At 40.8% G+C, this 16,510-nt stretch overlaps 2 protein-coding genes across 15 annotated transcripts in view; one reads left to right on the top strand and one right to left on the bottom strand.

Moving 5' to 3' along the window:
* Positions 1-16,510, bottom strand: part of LOC147152567 (peripheral plasma membrane protein CASK-like) — a 49,947-nt gene that overhangs the window by 20,239 nt on the left and 13,198 nt on the right. For all 12 annotated transcript variants that reach the window (XM_086048534.1, XM_086048537.1, XM_086048533.1 and 9 more), the window contains exons 6-10: positions 2,846-2,948; positions 2,555-2,730; positions 2,136-2,258; positions 1,980-2,063; positions 1,751-1,850 (exon numbers count right to left, since the gene is read on the bottom strand). In XM_086048534.1, coding sequence (XP_085904660.1) covers positions 1,751-1,850; positions 1,980-2,063; positions 2,136-2,258; positions 2,555-2,730; positions 2,846-2,948 — 586 coding nt within the window. The remainder of the gene's footprint in view (positions 1-1,750; positions 1,851-1,979; positions 2,064-2,135; positions 2,259-2,554; positions 2,731-2,845; positions 2,949-16,510) is intronic.
* LOC147152568 (putative G protein-coupled receptor 34) lies at positions 2,233-15,717 on the top strand. 3 transcript variants are annotated; one of them, XM_086048546.1, is made up of 4 exons: positions 2,233-2,796; positions 3,464-3,575; positions 3,653-3,733; positions 12,812-15,717. In XM_086048546.1, the coding sequence occupies exon 4, from the start codon at positions 12,850-12,852 to the stop codon at positions 14,008-14,010; it is 1,161 nt and encodes a 386-aa protein (XP_085904672.1). In that variant the 5' UTR covers positions 2,233-2,796; positions 3,464-3,575; positions 3,653-3,733; positions 12,812-12,849; the 3' UTR covers positions 14,011-15,717. The 3 variants fall into 3 exon arrangements, with proteins under 3 accessions (XP_085904672.1, XP_085904673.1, XP_085904674.1); XM_086048547.1 differs by lacking the exon at positions 2,233-2,796 and having other exon boundaries at positions 3,457-3,575; XM_086048548.1 differs by lacking the exon at positions 2,233-2,796 and having other exon boundaries at positions 3,529-3,733.

Raw genomic sequence — 16,510 nt, 5'->3', positions numbered from 1 at the left:
AGGTGGTTTTCAAGTGCTGAGATTGAGAAGAAATAATGCATGTGCAGTCTGCAGCTCTCATGGAGGAAGTGAAACTTGGCTGAGACAGGGGTGTGCAGCTAATCGTGTATGCGATTCCACAGAAAGAGGAATCTCGAACCAGACAGCCTGTGGTCACTTCAAAGACAACAGAAACCACAAGAATATAAGCGGGCTCGAAACGTGGACAATCTTCATATTTGTAGTGATTATAGAGGTACAATGACGAATCAATTAATAGAGATCCAATAGCTTATCAAATTAATCAACAATTAATTGTTTACTGTAAAACTGCCCACATTTTTCAGAATTTCAGACTTTCAACAGTAAATACTCTCAGATATCTCTATCGTCCTCCATGAAAGCAGAAAGCGGACTTATTATCTTTGAGTTGCATTCATATAAAGTATTTGCAAACATCTGCTTTTACTTTGGAAAACAAGGAACATTTTTGTCTCTTTTCTGACATTGGATCAAACCAATTACTGAATCGTGTATGCGATTCCACAGAAAGAGGAATCTCGAACCAGACAGCCTGTGGTCACTTCAAAGACAACAGAAACCACAAGAATATAAGCGGGCTCGAAACGTGGACAATCTTCATATTTGTAGTGATTATAGAGGTACAATGACGAATCAATTAATAGAGATCCAATAGCTTATCAAATTAATCAACAATTAATTGTTTACTGTAAAACTGCCCACATTTTTCAGAATTTCAGACTTTCAACAGTAAATACTCTCAGATATCTCTATCGTCCTCCATGAAAGCAGAAAGCGGACTTATTATCTTTGAGTTGCATTCATATAAAGTATTTGCAAACATCTGCTTTTACTTTGGAAAACAAGGAACATTTTTGTCTCTTTTCTGACATTGGATCAAACCAATTACTGAATCTTAATTTGTTAACTTGAAATATATTTTTGAATATAGAGAAGTTAAAACTTGTTTTATCATCTGATTTATTAATTTATTGACAAAATAATCAATCAGTTATGCAAATTATCATTAGTAGAGTTGCAGCCCTAATTGACTGCACTGACATGACCATCTTATTTTTTTGCTTTGGTTGGCATATTTTAGGCTAGATTCACACTGCTCAATTTGGATTTTTTTGTGGAAATCCGTTTTTTTTGTACGCATTCACATCACACATTAAAAGTGACCCCGGTCTGTCTGGTGTGTCAACCAAATACGTCCCCCATTTCTGAAAATGACAGACACACACTTGGACCCCCTACTATGTTGTTTGGCCCGCATGCGCAGATGAAGAGACGACGTCACTCACAATGAAGTGTTTGCGGAAGTAAATATGGTACAGAGTGTAGGGTCTCATCTTTTTATCATCTCATATCTGCAGAGGAGCAATGCGTGAGGAGGTAGAAATATTTTGAGGAGATGAGGCAAGGCTCTTGGATCTCTTAATATCATGGAGACGTCTACTAAAGAGGAAGGCACGTCATTGCCGCGTGCAATAAATGAAACATCTGTGTGGTTGAATTACTACTATCACCACAAATGTCCACTTTGTGTGTCATGTTTCAAGTGGGATTAAATTCAAGTCTAACATAAAGTCAATACTGTTACTCAAAACAACTTTGCAGATTCACGGACAATTGTCAATCTCCCTCCCAACATCCTCGCATCAGGCAAAAAAAAAAAAAAAAAAAATCAGAACTGAGTCACATTTGCAGTGTGAATCTAGCCTTAAATAAGAGTTGTGATAGTCACCTGAGGAGGTTGGGTCATCTGAAAAGTCATGAAGCTCCTCAGGAGGGTCACCGTAGTAGGAATTAAACTTATGGCTTGACACAGCAGCCAGCACTGCACCCTAGGACACAGCGAGAAAAGAGCCAAACTTGGCAATTCAGTAATGAGCCACGGTGGGGTGAATGAGACACAACCCCCCTTTTCATTTTCTTTGATTCAAAGAGGTTGCTGCACTCAACAAGGTGCTGACCTTCAGCTTCCTCCTGGCGTTGAATTTCCTCAGCTGTTCCACCGTTTCAGGAAGGTGGATCTTGTAGGCGTACCTGTCCCTCTCCTATAGCAACACGGACAACGTTAGCGCACGCACACATGACAACTATGGATCAAAGCAAATGTTCCAATTTGCCTTCAGCCAGGGGTGGTTGAGCGCCTCGTAAACGGTGATCCTTTCTGCGGGGTCCAGCATTAGCATGCGTCTCACGAGGTCTTTGGCACTCTCTGAGATGTGGGCCCATTGGCGCGGGTTCATCTGGACAATAGTTGCACACAAACATTTTCAGAGTGTTTGAAGTCTATGGTCCGCCAATACGTATGAAGCTGTAATCCGTGACTATACAGCCACAATGTTTGCAGGCAGAGGGACAGAAGAAAACCAGACTTCCTGCTGTGACTGCATCTGCCACAGATTAGTCATGCAAGAAAAATAGATCACACCAGTGTGTGCCGTGCTCTCACAGTGAGAGGATGCCTCCCGCTTTTAAAGACAAAAGCTTTCAAAGAAGTACAAGTTAGAAAGGGGGCTCGTAGAAAAAAAACAATTCCTACCTTGTATTTTCCCTTGATGATCGCCTCAAACAGGCGCTCCTTTGTGCCATAGAAAGGCAGGCAGCCTGACAGGAGGATGAAAAGGATCACCCCACATCCCCACACGTCCACCGGCTTGCCGTACGGCTCTCTCTTGACAACCTCCGGAGCCATGAAGTGCGGAGTGCCGACACGACCTGCAAAGAGAGGCCAGATGTTATGAGCTTGAAGAAACGCCATTCATGAGAATGACAGGCTCAAAGGTAAAGACACACAACGGGGATGCTCCAAAGGCTACAAACGTGCGCGTACCTCCAGCTACCAGGCCCGACTCGCCCAGTTGGATTGCCACTCCGAAGCCTCCCAGTTTAACTGGGGCAGAATTCTCCTTCGAGGCCAGTAACACACAGTGGGGCTACACACAGACACAAAAGAGCGCCAAAACAAGGGACAAGTACACAGATTTGAATGATGTGAGCGCCATCATATTGAAATTGCCAGTTTTCAAACTCCTCTTTCATCTTGATTGTTCACTGTGCAGTGTGCAGGTACCAACTTGACACTTGTCTCCTCCACTGCACTTGACATTGTCATGGGTTCTCCATTAATACCAATTCATGTATCAGAATGAATTTAAAAAAAAAAAAAAAAAAAAAAAAAAAAAAAAAAAAGGATGGCAGTATTTCATCCACAAACACAAACAACTATTAAATATTGATTTAAAACATGTCCATGGAGTCATGCACAACTTTGACCAGGACACAACGAGGCTGTTAATCACTTGGGAAACAAAGCTCACGTTTCCTGAATTTGCTTTTGTACATTTCTCAAGCAGAGGGTTGAAAAGGTGGTAAGGTGTGCTGCGCAACATTATTTAAAAAAAAAAAAAAAAGTGGGTGTCACAGACAGCCCCTCTGTCTGACTTTACAGTCATTGCAGCATGAGTGACAAGAAGGAACTTCAGAAAAAGGACTGCGACAAAGATGAGAGCCGATGCGACGAATGCAGAATTCATTGGAACAGTGAGCCAATGAAGTGAAAGGTTCATAAAGCAAAAAACGATTTTTTTTTTTTTTTTTAATTCACCTTTCCACATATTTCTTCGTGTTTTGTTTTAAGGTGTTTGGAGGAACACACTTTGGACCTCAACGCGCTCATGTTGCTTTGGACTTTCCCAACAGTACAAGTGAAGAACGGATGGTAAGTGTGACTGAGAAAGGACGTGTGAAGAACCTCATTTCCTTTGTGCAAAAATGTTCTTTTAATCTGCAACGTCATATGATTTCCCCACGGTGACAATCTGTCAAAATACGCAAAGTCTGGCTGGAAAGGCCACTTCAACCCGAGTAAAACACAGCAAGAATTATCTCGCTATCTAAAAATCGGATGAACGGTTCTGGAGAAATTTAGCTTTTTGTGGGGGGAACTAAACAGCCTTTATAGGAATGCTTTTGTGTCATTTTTCCTATTATAATCTGGTCGGAAAAGCACCTTGAAATTAGAGTATAACAGCATTATAACTTTATTATTTGTCAACGTCTCTTGACAAAAATCCAAACATTATTGTACTCGGCAATGCGGAATTCAATTTTGAACTTATTCCTTAAAAGATGCTCATTTAAAGGCCCTAATTAGCATTAATTGACAAAAAGGTTTTTTTTTGTTTTTGTATAATTGTATTTTCTTTTTTTTTTTTAAATAATGAAGATAAGCCAGGGATGGGCATTTTAAATGGGGGGCACAATTTTTCATTAGTGCTACTGGGGGCCCACATAGGACCACGCACTTGCAGATGTATGACAAAAATGATATTTTAATTTGAACAAAACACATGCTCTTAATGTATTTCACTTTTGATACAGTTTTAAATCCATGTACAAAAGATCTACTACCCTCAACCAACAACAAAGGGTTTGAAGGAAACAACAAAATAACCACATCCTGTATTTTTCTCCCCCCAGTTCAAAGGTCTCTCTTGTATAAAAATTAACAATCAAGGACAGCACAAAACTGCTAAAGAAACCAACATGAAGTGCAAGAACTCTTTTGTACTTTGTACTTTTTTCACAAAAACCAGTGCAAGCGCAACTAAGACATGTCTGCCATCTAGTGGTGAGGGGTGATATAACTCAAAACTACAGTCGAACCCTGCATATTTGCAGTTCGGCACCTGTAGATTCACATATTAGCCTAAATGTATTTTTGTCCATATTGGGGATTTTTCGTGGTTGCGCGGGCATTTTTTGCCCCCATTTCCCCCCCGTTTTTTGAAGAATTGTATTAGGGGGGGGGAAAAAAAAATCCCAAATAATTTTTTGTATTTATTTTTTTTCAATGAATCAAGGGGCCACTCGGTGTGGTCGTGGGCCGCATGCCACCCGCAGGCCCATCACTGTGCTATGCTATTCATATGTGGATGTAATATATAATGTAATAATGCCATTTGAAAAATATCTAACACTTGAAAATGTCAACATTGGTTGCCAACTTGCCATGGTCACAGGGACTTTGTAATACAATTCAGGAACTATTGAATGGATTTGGCTGAAACTTGTTATGCACCTACTTGTAAAACTATTGAGTGCAACTATGAGGTTTGGTGCTACAGTTAATTCTATTTGACGCTAGCCTGTGTTTGTCTTTAACTGTAGCTCATCTTCTGTAACCTTGACAGCAATCTTTGGAAGTAGTCATTGTAAATGGCTAAAAATTCTTATTTGCAGTAAGGAAAGTATACAAACATCTTGAGGAGCGAATACAATACATACGGTAGGTTATATAAAAATCCATTCTGATAATTGCGGGTACTTCCTATTACTGTTAGTATGAAGCTTGTCCACCTCCATGCAAAATGATTATATTCCTCAAAACATTACCTTAGACCAGGGGTCACCAACTCCGGTCCTTGAGGGACAGATGCCCTCAAGGACCGGAGTTGGTGACCCCTGCCTTGGACATTGCGGCTATGTCGATGAACGAGGTGAGTAGTAGTATTCAAGTAAATTTACCCGTGTCAATATTTTTAGTTCAATGTGGACCAATAGTCATAGCTTAGCTAATTCTTCATGCTTGTGTATTGGTCAAAATCACAAGACTACACAATGGCAGACATTTTAATAATCAAAAGCAAAGTAAACTACAGTACATTAGCACAACATTCCTTTTTTTCTTTCGTGATGACTTCAAGTAGCGAGAAATTACGATGGCCAATCCATTAGGGACTAGGATTATAACCTTAAAAGCCCATATCTCACTGAGCAGCGCAGGTGCAAACAGTTTGTCTTGTCGCAATGACATTTTGAGCATATTCAAAATTTCCAGGCGACACGAAAAACTGTTGGCGAACATCTTTGCAACGGCTTACGATCTTGAACGAACCCTGACGAAAAGACAACATTTGGCCGTGTGCAAACTCGCCAAGTCTCGCCGCCCTGCGCATAAAGAAATGTTGAACTGAAATGTTCAAACAAGAAAAAAAAAACATCTTTCCTACCTTTAAAGAGAAAGTCAACCCAAATATATTTTTTTCAAGAATATGTTCTATGTAGGCCCACTAGTTGAAACACGCCATTCTGATAAATATTGCGTTTGTGGAATTAAGCAGCAAAATCCACCCGTTTTTAGCCATCTCAGGGGGCGGTCATTTTGTCATTTTTGTCGACTGAAAAGGACATCACAGATGTTCAGGGCTCAGATAATGACCAACCATGGCTGAGCTTCAGGCTGGGTTCACACCGCAGGTCTTAATGCTCATTTCGAATTTTTTGAAAAAAATCTGATTTTTTTTGTGTAATCGTTCATATTACGTTATAAACCTTATGCGACCTCGGTCTTGTCTGCTGTATGAACATATGGGCCGTCAAAGTGGCCCGCATGTGCAGAAGAAGAGACGGCGTCACACCCGACGTGTTTGTGGAAGTAAATGTGGTCCAGCATGTCGGGGCATTTATACAGTCAAGCAATTAGGTAGCAGGTAGAAGTATTTGGGGGACATTATGAGGCGAGGCTTTAATATCTCATTTCATGGAGACATCACTAACGATGACATCACGTCTTAACCGTGCATAAAAAATTAATTTATCTGAGCCGTGGCTGAATTACTACGATCGCCATAAATGTCCACTTTATGCTTCATGTTTCAAGGTGGATTAAATTAAAATATAAAGTCAATAGTGTTACTCAAAACAACTTTGCAGAGTCGATCCCCTGCTGACAGCAGTTTTTCTCTGCCTACGCGGAGCGCTTTTTGGGCCTGGGACGACGTCAATGTCGGATATATGCGACCTGACCGCAAACGCATTGGAAAAGATCGGATACGTATCCGATCTAGGACTACATATGAAAGCGACCGAGGTCGCATTTGAAAAAAAAAACAGAATTGAGCCGTTCGGACTGTCATAAAAAAATCAGATAAGGTCGCATATGGGCAAAAAAATCCGATCTGGGTGGCATTCGCCTGCGGCGTGAACCTAGCCTCAGAAAACAGGTGAGCTGTGATTGGTCGTTACCTGAGCCCTGAGTAGTGGTGATGTAATTTTCAGTCGACAGAAGTGACAAAATGGCCACCCTCAGAGATGGTTGAAAACGGGAGATTAACTCTTATTCCACAAACACAATATTTATCAGAATACCTTGTTTTAACTAGCGGGCCTGTATAGAACGGATTCTTGAAAAAAATATCTTAGGGATGACTTCCACTTTAACAAACCCTGAAAAAAAAAAATAATAAAATAAAAAAAATAAAAAAACATTTGCCACATGCACAAACGCCGCCAGTGAGATACGGGCTTAACAGATATGTACAGATGCCCACAGCTTAAATGTTGCCTGCTACTCAGAGAACCCCTTCTTCAATTAATTGACAGCTTTCAGCCAAAAACTCCTAGATGTGTGCCAAGTGGGCACCTTAAAATTACTGTGATGTTTCAAACTGCATCACTTTCCCTAAAGAAAAATGTCACTTCAGAGATGGGAAATCCAGGTCCAGAAAGTAAAACCCCTGACACAGTTTGGCTTTTGCCACAGGTGCTTCTACTCAGGAAGCTTGTTTACCTGCCAGTTGAGTAAAAGCACCTGTGGCTAGAGCCAAGCGGTGGCAGGGTTTTTACTTCCTGGACCTGAATTTCCCTTGTCTGCTTATATAGCCCAAATTAAACTATTCACGACAAGAGCAGTATATGCAGTAGGAGAGGTCATGTACTTTAGTCAGTAATTGTTTTTTCGTGGATTTATCTGTTTTGGGGGATTTTAGAGGCATTTGAAATGTTTTTTATTCCACCAAGATGGCAACTCCTTGTCACATTGCTATTTTAAGACAAAAGAAATAATGATTATACTGCATAGTCTTATGGAACTATAACATTTGAGACATTACATCTTATTAACACCCACCAAGGGCAGACGAGTGTGACCTCTCCCACCCATCCATCCATTATCTGATCCGCTTATCCAGGGTCGTGGGCGTGCTGGAGCCTATCCCAGCTGACACCGGGCAGCAGGCGGGGTACACCCTGAACTGGTCGCCAGACAATCACAGGGTACACATAGACGAACAACCATTCACACTCACAATCACACAAAATTTAAGGTGCCCCAGAGTGATGGGTATGACAGTTCTTTTAAGTGAACTGAATCATTAAAATTAGTTAATCAAAAAGAACCGTTCAGAAGATTTGTTCACCAAATCATTCGCCCCCAGCCACGAACACGCCATCCTCGTTCGTCCCTGGGCGGACGGAATGAGTTAAAAAAAAAATAAAAAAACTTGTGAAATGCAGCACGTTCACTCACTGACTCGTTCATGAACGGGAAATGGTAGCACTTTCACTCACTCAATCGTTCGTTCAGGAACAGGAAGTAACCTCACTGATTCCTTCGTGAACGCCAATAGCGTGGCAGTATGTTCAGTAAAATACCTCCTCCTTCTGACGCTGGCTGCTGATTGGTCGTTCGCAAAGTTTAACGACATGCGCGTTGCAGAGCTCAAATGACCTGAGAAAAGAACGAAATCTCACTTGAGGAAGTGATCCATTCACTCACATTCACTGAAAAGATTCATTCTTTTTAATCGAATCGTTCGCGAACGACCCAACACTAGTGTGAGACATCTCTCTAAAACCTATGGTCGTCTTTGGAGTCATCCTTGAAAACCTCACATTTTCGCCACCTACAAAATAATTAATATCTCAGCCCATGTAGCAGATCGAAACATAATTATAAAAAAAATTGAGAGCTTGGACATGTGGCTTTCACACAGGCCCGAGTTTATTCATCTTTTCTCTTTCAATCGAAGATGCAAGTGAAGCACTATTTTTAATTAAAAAATATCGAGTGGTAATTACCAAGCCGTGTTCTCTTTCAAAGACTTTGAAATCGTCATAGTCTACGAACATATATCTTAACCATACATCACATTTGGATGGTTTCACTGCTTGAAAGTCCGCGATGGACTGTGCCTCCATTACTCCTCGAAAAAATTCTGGATATCCTCCGACAACTCACGACACCGTCACATGTATAATCTGATGCATTTCATTAGCTAAGAGACCGAGAATTGGATTAAAAAAAAAGAAAATGACGTGTACGCTCTCCCGGATTTAAAGGGAGAAACACGCAACACCGCTCCCGGCTTTAGGGGTAGAAACGTAGTTATGCACTCCCGTCCTTAACGGGTTAACCTGGAATGTGGGAAGAAATTGGAGTACCCGGAGAGAACCCACGCAGCCACGGGGAGAACATGCAAACTCCACAGATGAATAAGGCCGTAGCCGTATTCAAACCCACGACCTCTGCACTGTGAAATGGACGTGCTAACCAGTCTGAACAGTGCTGCCGCCCTGTGACCTCTCTCATTCAACCCATTTTTCTCACATAAATTACAGTACTATTTGTTATACCAGCTATTATGCTCAGAGTCAGAAGGAAACTGGACTGATCGTGAGTCAATCTTAAGGCACAGAGAGGCAGATCACTTGCAGTTTTTCCACAGCAGTCCCTAACCACCCGCACAGATATGTTGTTTTTTTTGCCCATATACAGTACATCCGAAACGGGAATGTACATTATCACTCCCGCCCCCATGGGCCAGTGTTTCCCCAACCAGGGACACAAGGGTACACGAGCACATTGCAGGGGGTACATGGATGGAAACATGTAATCATTTATTTCCAAGATGATAAAGTAAATATTGTCAGTCATTTCATAAGCCCATCAATAAAATGGTATAGATGCGCTACAACTTGTTTCGCTCGGGGAAACAGAACCCTTTGGCACAACCGCGACAAAGTCACAACAGTCGCGTGTCAGCTCAAGTGCTACATTAAAGCTCAGATAATGAGCAAACGAAAGTAAAACTGCTAAAGCAGATCTGAATATTAGTTTTGTTATTAAGGCTGGATTGCATCAATAAGGTTTAAGTTTAAAACCAGATTAAATCATGGTTTAACCCATTAAAGCCTAAAGCGCCTGGCTCAACAGCTCCCCAAAACCTAAGGTCGTCTTTGGAATTGCCCTTGAAAACCTGAAGTTTTCCCAGAAATTCAACACCTACAAAATAATTAATATCTCAGCGCCTGCAGCAGACAGAAACATAATTCCAAAATAATTTGAGAGTTTAGACATGGCTTTCACAGAGACCCCAGTTTATTAATCTTTACTGTTTCAATTGAAGAGGTAAAAATAAAGTGTCAGTGCTACCATGCAGAGTGGTTACCATCCTCTTTTGTTACAAATACGTCAATATTGTCATTGTCTACAAACATCTTAACCATATATCACGTTCGACTGCTTCTACTGGTTCAAAGTCAACAATCGCATCGTCTATATCACTGCCATTACTCATTTAGGAGCTACCGCGACCGCGGCGTCCACCATTATGGCTCGAAAGAATTCCGGAACATCCTCCGCAGGTTTACGACATCGTCACATGTAAATTCTGGTGCATTTCATTCGTTAAGACACAGAGACTTAAATAATAAATAGAAAATGAGGTATACTCTCTGCCGGCTTTAAGGGTAGAAAGACGCAACAGCGCTCCCGGCTCTAGTGGTAGAAACACGTTTATTATCGTCCTTAATGGATTAAAGTTTCAATTCTGTTGCACCAAAATTTAAACCTAGTGTAAAATTAATACCGATTCAATTTAAACCTCCCATCAAACCTCAGTTTAATTTGTAGTTGTAAACCAAGTTTGTGTGGTCTAAAGATGATGGAGAATGAATTTTAAACTGACAGTTGAGAAAGTTTAACTTTAACAATGGCTGCATTTTTGAGGTGGATAGACCAAAATATAATGAATTTCCTCAAACAAAATTGAGGGACAAGCTCAAGTCTCTTGCATTTCATGATGACTATATGATAAGATGAAGATGGCTCCACCATGAGGGAATGGATTTTCTCCACCAGAGAATCATTTTTCTTTGACAGCGTACCTCCTCCTGTGATGAACGTCTCTCTCCTCACAGTTGCCGCAGTTTTTGTGGCTTTTGTTTAAAAGTTTTTCCAGCAAGCTTTAAGCCGAGCAATGTCTCTTTTCTCTTTCACTCCAGTCGATAAGTTAAAACTGCCAGCCAGTTACTGCCAAGCAGGAGCCTGTTGTTGTTTTTTTCATTGTGCTGTTTTTCGTTCTCTTGTCTTCTATTGTTTGCCCATATGGCACCATTAATTCGGTCAACAGGTTTTTATTTTGTTTTTTTTTACCAAAAAGGAAAAGCTCCTCTACCAAGCCATTATACCATAGATGAGTTAACTAGTGACTTTAGGCTAACGTTTTTTATGAGTTTTAATCAAAAATGCACCTGTTGAAAAAGGCTTGAGGTCCTGAAAAGTACGCTTCTGGTGTTGTAGCCAATATATTTAATTGCATGATTAACAATTAATTTTAATTTCAATCGCCAGAATTATTGCTACTGATTTAAATCAGTTAAATTTAGTTAAACTGGGTTTTACAAAACTGAGATTCTTTTTAAATGATGCACCAGAGCTCTGCTTAACTTTAAAACTCTGATTAGGGTTAATCTTGGATTAAATTAAACCTTGTTGGTGGAACCCAACCTAAGCATTTATTTATTTGCAGACACAGGTCCATACAATCAGCACAAGAGAAACACACAGGGGAAAAAAGATAAAAGAGAAAGGATACAAAACTGTACATATCAAAATTTATACAAGGCATGGCACCAATGCAGTCTAATCTTTGAAGTAAACCAATAACAACTTTTCACTGGGCTGACAAGGGCTTCAATCTCTGACGTGTCTAGTCGACAGATGAAGGTATAAATTAGCTGTCTGAGTAGTGCATCAAATGTTGGTATTCTTTTCACCACAAATAATTGACTAGCACTGTACCACCTTGGTACTCAAAGAAGGAGCCTCAGTGCGTCATTATTGGCAAATTTTAGCCTCTGTAAACTCGACTTCTTGTAGTTGGACCATAGCTGAGCAGTGTAAAGTGGCCTAATATATGTTTTGAACAAAGAACACTTAACAAAATAAGAGCACATATAAAACTTTCTAATCAACAAATTAGCCTGAGAGTATATTTTACGGCGCTGACGAAAGATATCTTTGTATAGGAGATAATATTCCTCCTCGTCTTTCTCCGTTACTAACACAAAAAGGATCTGATATTGCATCTTCCCATTTAACCTGAAGTGTTTGATTGGCATACCAATACACTAGAACTCTTACTAAAAGTTTAGGGACACCTCTGCACAGGTCTGCCTGCGATTAAGTGTTTTGTTCCTGATATTTAAAGTTTAAAGGGGACTTATATAAAGGTTATTTGTGGTCAATGTTACAAGAGTTATATACTGTATTTAGAAGCCAGTTCTTTTTTTTTTATTTGTTGATTTCTCATATTTATTTTCAAGACAACAGGATTTTTTGGGGTTAATTTGAGTTGAAAAGAAGACAATGCCTAAGAATTAAATCTTCAATTTTAGGAGATGAAATGAAATGACTTTCATTCAATCATCAGTTGTCTTCCCTTCAACTTTTGAAGAATTATTAACACGGATGAGTGAGGGGGTACTCATGGTATGATTATTCAATTCGTTTTTGACTGCGAATATACGTCAGCACCACCCCCCGACCTGCCAACGTCCATTTTTTTTAAAAATTTCCATTGATTTTATGGAAATGGAAAAACAGGGAGACAACGCAACCCCCACTCAGAGTTTTAAACTGAGATTCAAACCTGTGCCCTCTATGCAAGTATGCTTAACCTATTTTTTTGATTTGTTTGGTCTTTTCTCTAACAATCATGTTTGATTTCCTTAGAATCTGGTCCACCCCGAGGACACCGACCATCAAACAAAATGAACAGCTCAGCTGCCTCGTCACCCGCATTGGTCAATACTGTTGCTTCTGACATTTCTGTGTTCTCACTCTCAGCCACATCTCCTCCCACACCCCGCCTTTTAATGTCCTCTGTGGTCACTCCTAACCCAACTAGTTGTTCATTAGATGACGCAGCACTCCGTCTGCCACTAGCTGTTATCTATTCCCTGTTGTTCCTCCTCGGCTTAGTGGGTAACCTCTTTGCCTTGTGGGTCTTCCTTTTTGTTCAATCCAGCCGCAACTCTGTGCGTGTGTTCCTCATCAACTGTGCAGTGGCGGACTTGGTCCTTCTGGCATGCCTCCCATTTCGAATCTTCTACCACGTTATTGGAAACCGCTGGATACTGGGACATGTTGCCTGCAAACTGGTGGGGAATCTCTTCTATATGAACATGTACATAAGCATCATGCTACTGGGTCTAATCAGCCTGGATCGCTACTTGAGGCTCAAAGGGAAGGGCAGAGTGAGGAGAGGCTTGGGGCTACGACTGTGTGGCTGTGCTTTGCCGTGGAGTTGGGTGGCATGTGGAGCGCTATGGGGCCTGTCTCTGGCAGCACTGGTTCCCATGATTGCTACTGCGGAGGACAAAGAGGACAACCACAAATGCTTCCAATTCAAGCAACGGCGCCTTGCCAGAGGGAAAGCCTACTTTAATGTTGTGCTGGTGGTGTTGTTTTGGCTTGTCTTCCTTATGCTCATGGCGTCCTATTCCAAGATCGCCTACCGGTTAATTAAAGTGTCAAGGGACAAGCCAGAACTTCCCAATGCGCCGAGATATGAACGTATTGCAAAGAAGTCCTTCTTTGTCTTCTTCCTGTTCACCCTTTGCTTTGGTCCCTACCACACCTTTCGGCCCATCTACATTCTCGCCCAGCTTAATGCCACAGCATCCTGTCACTACTTGCATGTAGTAGATCACATCAATGAAGTCATGCTGATATTCTCCGCCTTTAACAGTTGTTTGGATCCTGTTATGTACTTTATTTTGTCTGGCTCAGTGCGCAAAACTGCCTTCCACGCGCTTGAAAACCGACTTGGCAATCGGCTTTTCTTCCAAAACGAAGCAACGTCCAACAGCTCAACGACAGAGTTTCGAAGGCCTTCAGTGCCTTTGGTTTTACCCAGAATTAGGGACTGAGTCTCCTCTGTCTTAATGTATCAGTCAATTTAACCCACCTGCTGAAATATTTGCGTCCCTTAAGTATTGAGTTTGAGAACAGCAGTGAATCAGAGTGTATTAACACCATTAAATGTGTGGCCAGATGAATGCTATGTTGGTTAAGTGCCGGGATTCAGGACTGCTCCATCTGGTCCGGTTGTGATCGTTACCTAATGCCTAATCTGGTGGGGAATCACTGTCACTAATGACTACAAGAAGTCCTAACCAAATCGTGACTGGTATTTTGCAAAATGCTGGAGTGGGGTTACTTGCTATGAATTGTTCGATACTTTTCCTGCAAGCGCCTGATAAATGTGCACTGATTCTTGTAGTTATGAGGAGGGCTGGGCGATATGACTGAAAAGTATATCACGATATAAGTGTTTCATATTGGTCAGTATCGATATATTGAATTTTTTTTCTTGGTTTTCAACTATTGAAAATAATGACCCGAAGAAAAATACATTTAAGTTATTTTATTTTAACATAATACTTAACCTTTAACAAGAGGTCAATGTAACTATGAAAGAGTGAAATGAACTGGTCAATATAAAAATTGAATATACTCCATTTTAAAGATAATGTGCTTAGAAGGGCTGAGAAATGTTTGAAAAACTGTCACAATCTAAGTATTTCATATCAGTCAATATTGATAATTAGTGATTTTGTTTTAAACCTTTTCTTTAAATAACAGTTAACTGTTTTTTGTACATCGCTATGTAGTGTAATGTGCAGTTTGTCCTCCATCAGTGCATTGTAAATGATTATTTGCATTAGGTCTAGGTCTACCCCAAAGCAGTTGTTGACATGTATTAGCCTTCATTCAATGTTCATCCGATGTAAGTGAACGAATACTCTCTTGCAGTGCATACATCATTGTTGACCAACCGTCTTAGGACTACTTTATCTTTTTAGCGGACTCATTATTGCCGTAGTCCATTCATTTTTTACTTGCTTGATTTTACCTTGAGTGCGATGCCGGTGTCGGATAAGGCTAACTACTGCTAGCATGTCAAAGACAAGAACTCCTCTACTTGTACACCATGGCTCCATCCACTGGTTTTTAATAGAGTTATCATGCATAATATAATTTAATTGTAAGAGTTGTACTGAGTCGAGTGGTCATTTATTTGAGCAAAGTTACGGCGCTCGCTCGCTGGACGCAAGCATAGCGCACGGCCAGCGGCCCCGCGAGCGTAGCGCACAGCCGCCGGGCCCGCGAGCATGCTCCGTTGAGTTAACAGCATCTTCCTCGTTCGTTTAAAAGCTGCTTCTTCTTTGGTTTAAACACTTCTTCTTCATGTTTGGAGGCGGAAGCGCGCTGCCAACATCACGCACTGTGCTCAGATCGGGTTTGTTTTTCTTTTTTTCTATCGATCGTTTTATCAAAGGCATTTTCTATTGGTATCGAACACGTGTCAATCGCGATACATATTGATATCTAATTATCGGCCCAGCCCTAGTTATGAGGCCTTTTTCTACCTCGCTCTTCAGGTAGATCAGGGGTGGGAACTTCATTTTCCAAAGGGGCCATGCCAATATGATACTATATAACCTCAAATGTGTTCCATATTCATTTAAATGGACTTCTATAAGCCATTAAATGGTATTGCTTTAATAAACAGCGATTTGTGTCGATAAGGTACTTATGTTATCTTAATTAGGAAATAAAAATGTTCAACAGAATTTTAAGTGTCATTAAAATTTGCTACAGTAAATATATACACATGAACGTTTTATCACTACAAACAGTGCTGCTCCGCTTGAAGTGGCGGAGTGGGGATGGTGCCTTTCTCAAGGGCATCTCGACAGTAACCAGGAAGTAAACATCTCTGCAACAGCGAGATGTCATTTCAAAATGTTGTCCGCTGCAAGACGTGAAATCTCCACCATCCGGCTCCGAAGCCCAAGCCCTTACAGATGAGCTACTGCTGCCCTGCAGTATTACCAGGATCAATGGGGCTTGGGATCCTGTTGTCATCTGGTATCATGTTGGGAGCTAGCAAACTGTCCATTGTGAATGTCACGTCATGTCAAAATGCAAGAAGGGGAAGGAGGTTTTCATTGGTATATTAAACTAAAAAGCCAGATACCGAAATTTGGAAAAAAATAAACATTGGTCAAGTGCCTACACTTCAGATCAGTTTAACATTTTTAAGAACTTAGCCTCTCATGTGCAGTTTACCAATGTATGAGCTTCAGTTTTAATAATCTAGCTGGGCTTTTAAATGGCATGCACACCATTATCATCAAACAATAAATACAGCTGTATTTAGCTTTATTTGTTATATTTGTATATACACATTTCCATCAACTGAACAACAGCGCCACCTTCCTGCGCATGCTCAGGCCTTCATGTTAAACGGTAACATTTAATTCAGAGAGTCCACATTCAACCTCTCAAGCAACCTCTTCAGTGTTGAAAAATGCACATCTAAATGATCTGAGACGAGTATCATCACCACCTATGGTTCAAAGG

This window comes from Filicampus tigris, chromosome 1 (genome assembly GCF_054856515.1).
Source record: "Filicampus tigris isolate MCC_2025a chromosome 1, RoL_Ftig_1.0, whole genome shotgun sequence".
NCBI classification, from domain to species: Eukaryota; Metazoa; Chordata; class Actinopteri; order Syngnathiformes; family Syngnathidae; genus Filicampus; species Filicampus tigris.
Note: the sequence above shows the minus strand (reverse complement) of the source record. Positions and strands in the feature narration are given on the sequence as shown.

What these genes read in the sequence shown, in the direction of transcription:
- LOC147152568 (XM_086048546.1), top strand. Translation starts at nt 12,850, where the DNA reads ATGAACAGCTCAGCTGCCTCGTCACCCGCATTGGTCAATACTGTTGCT.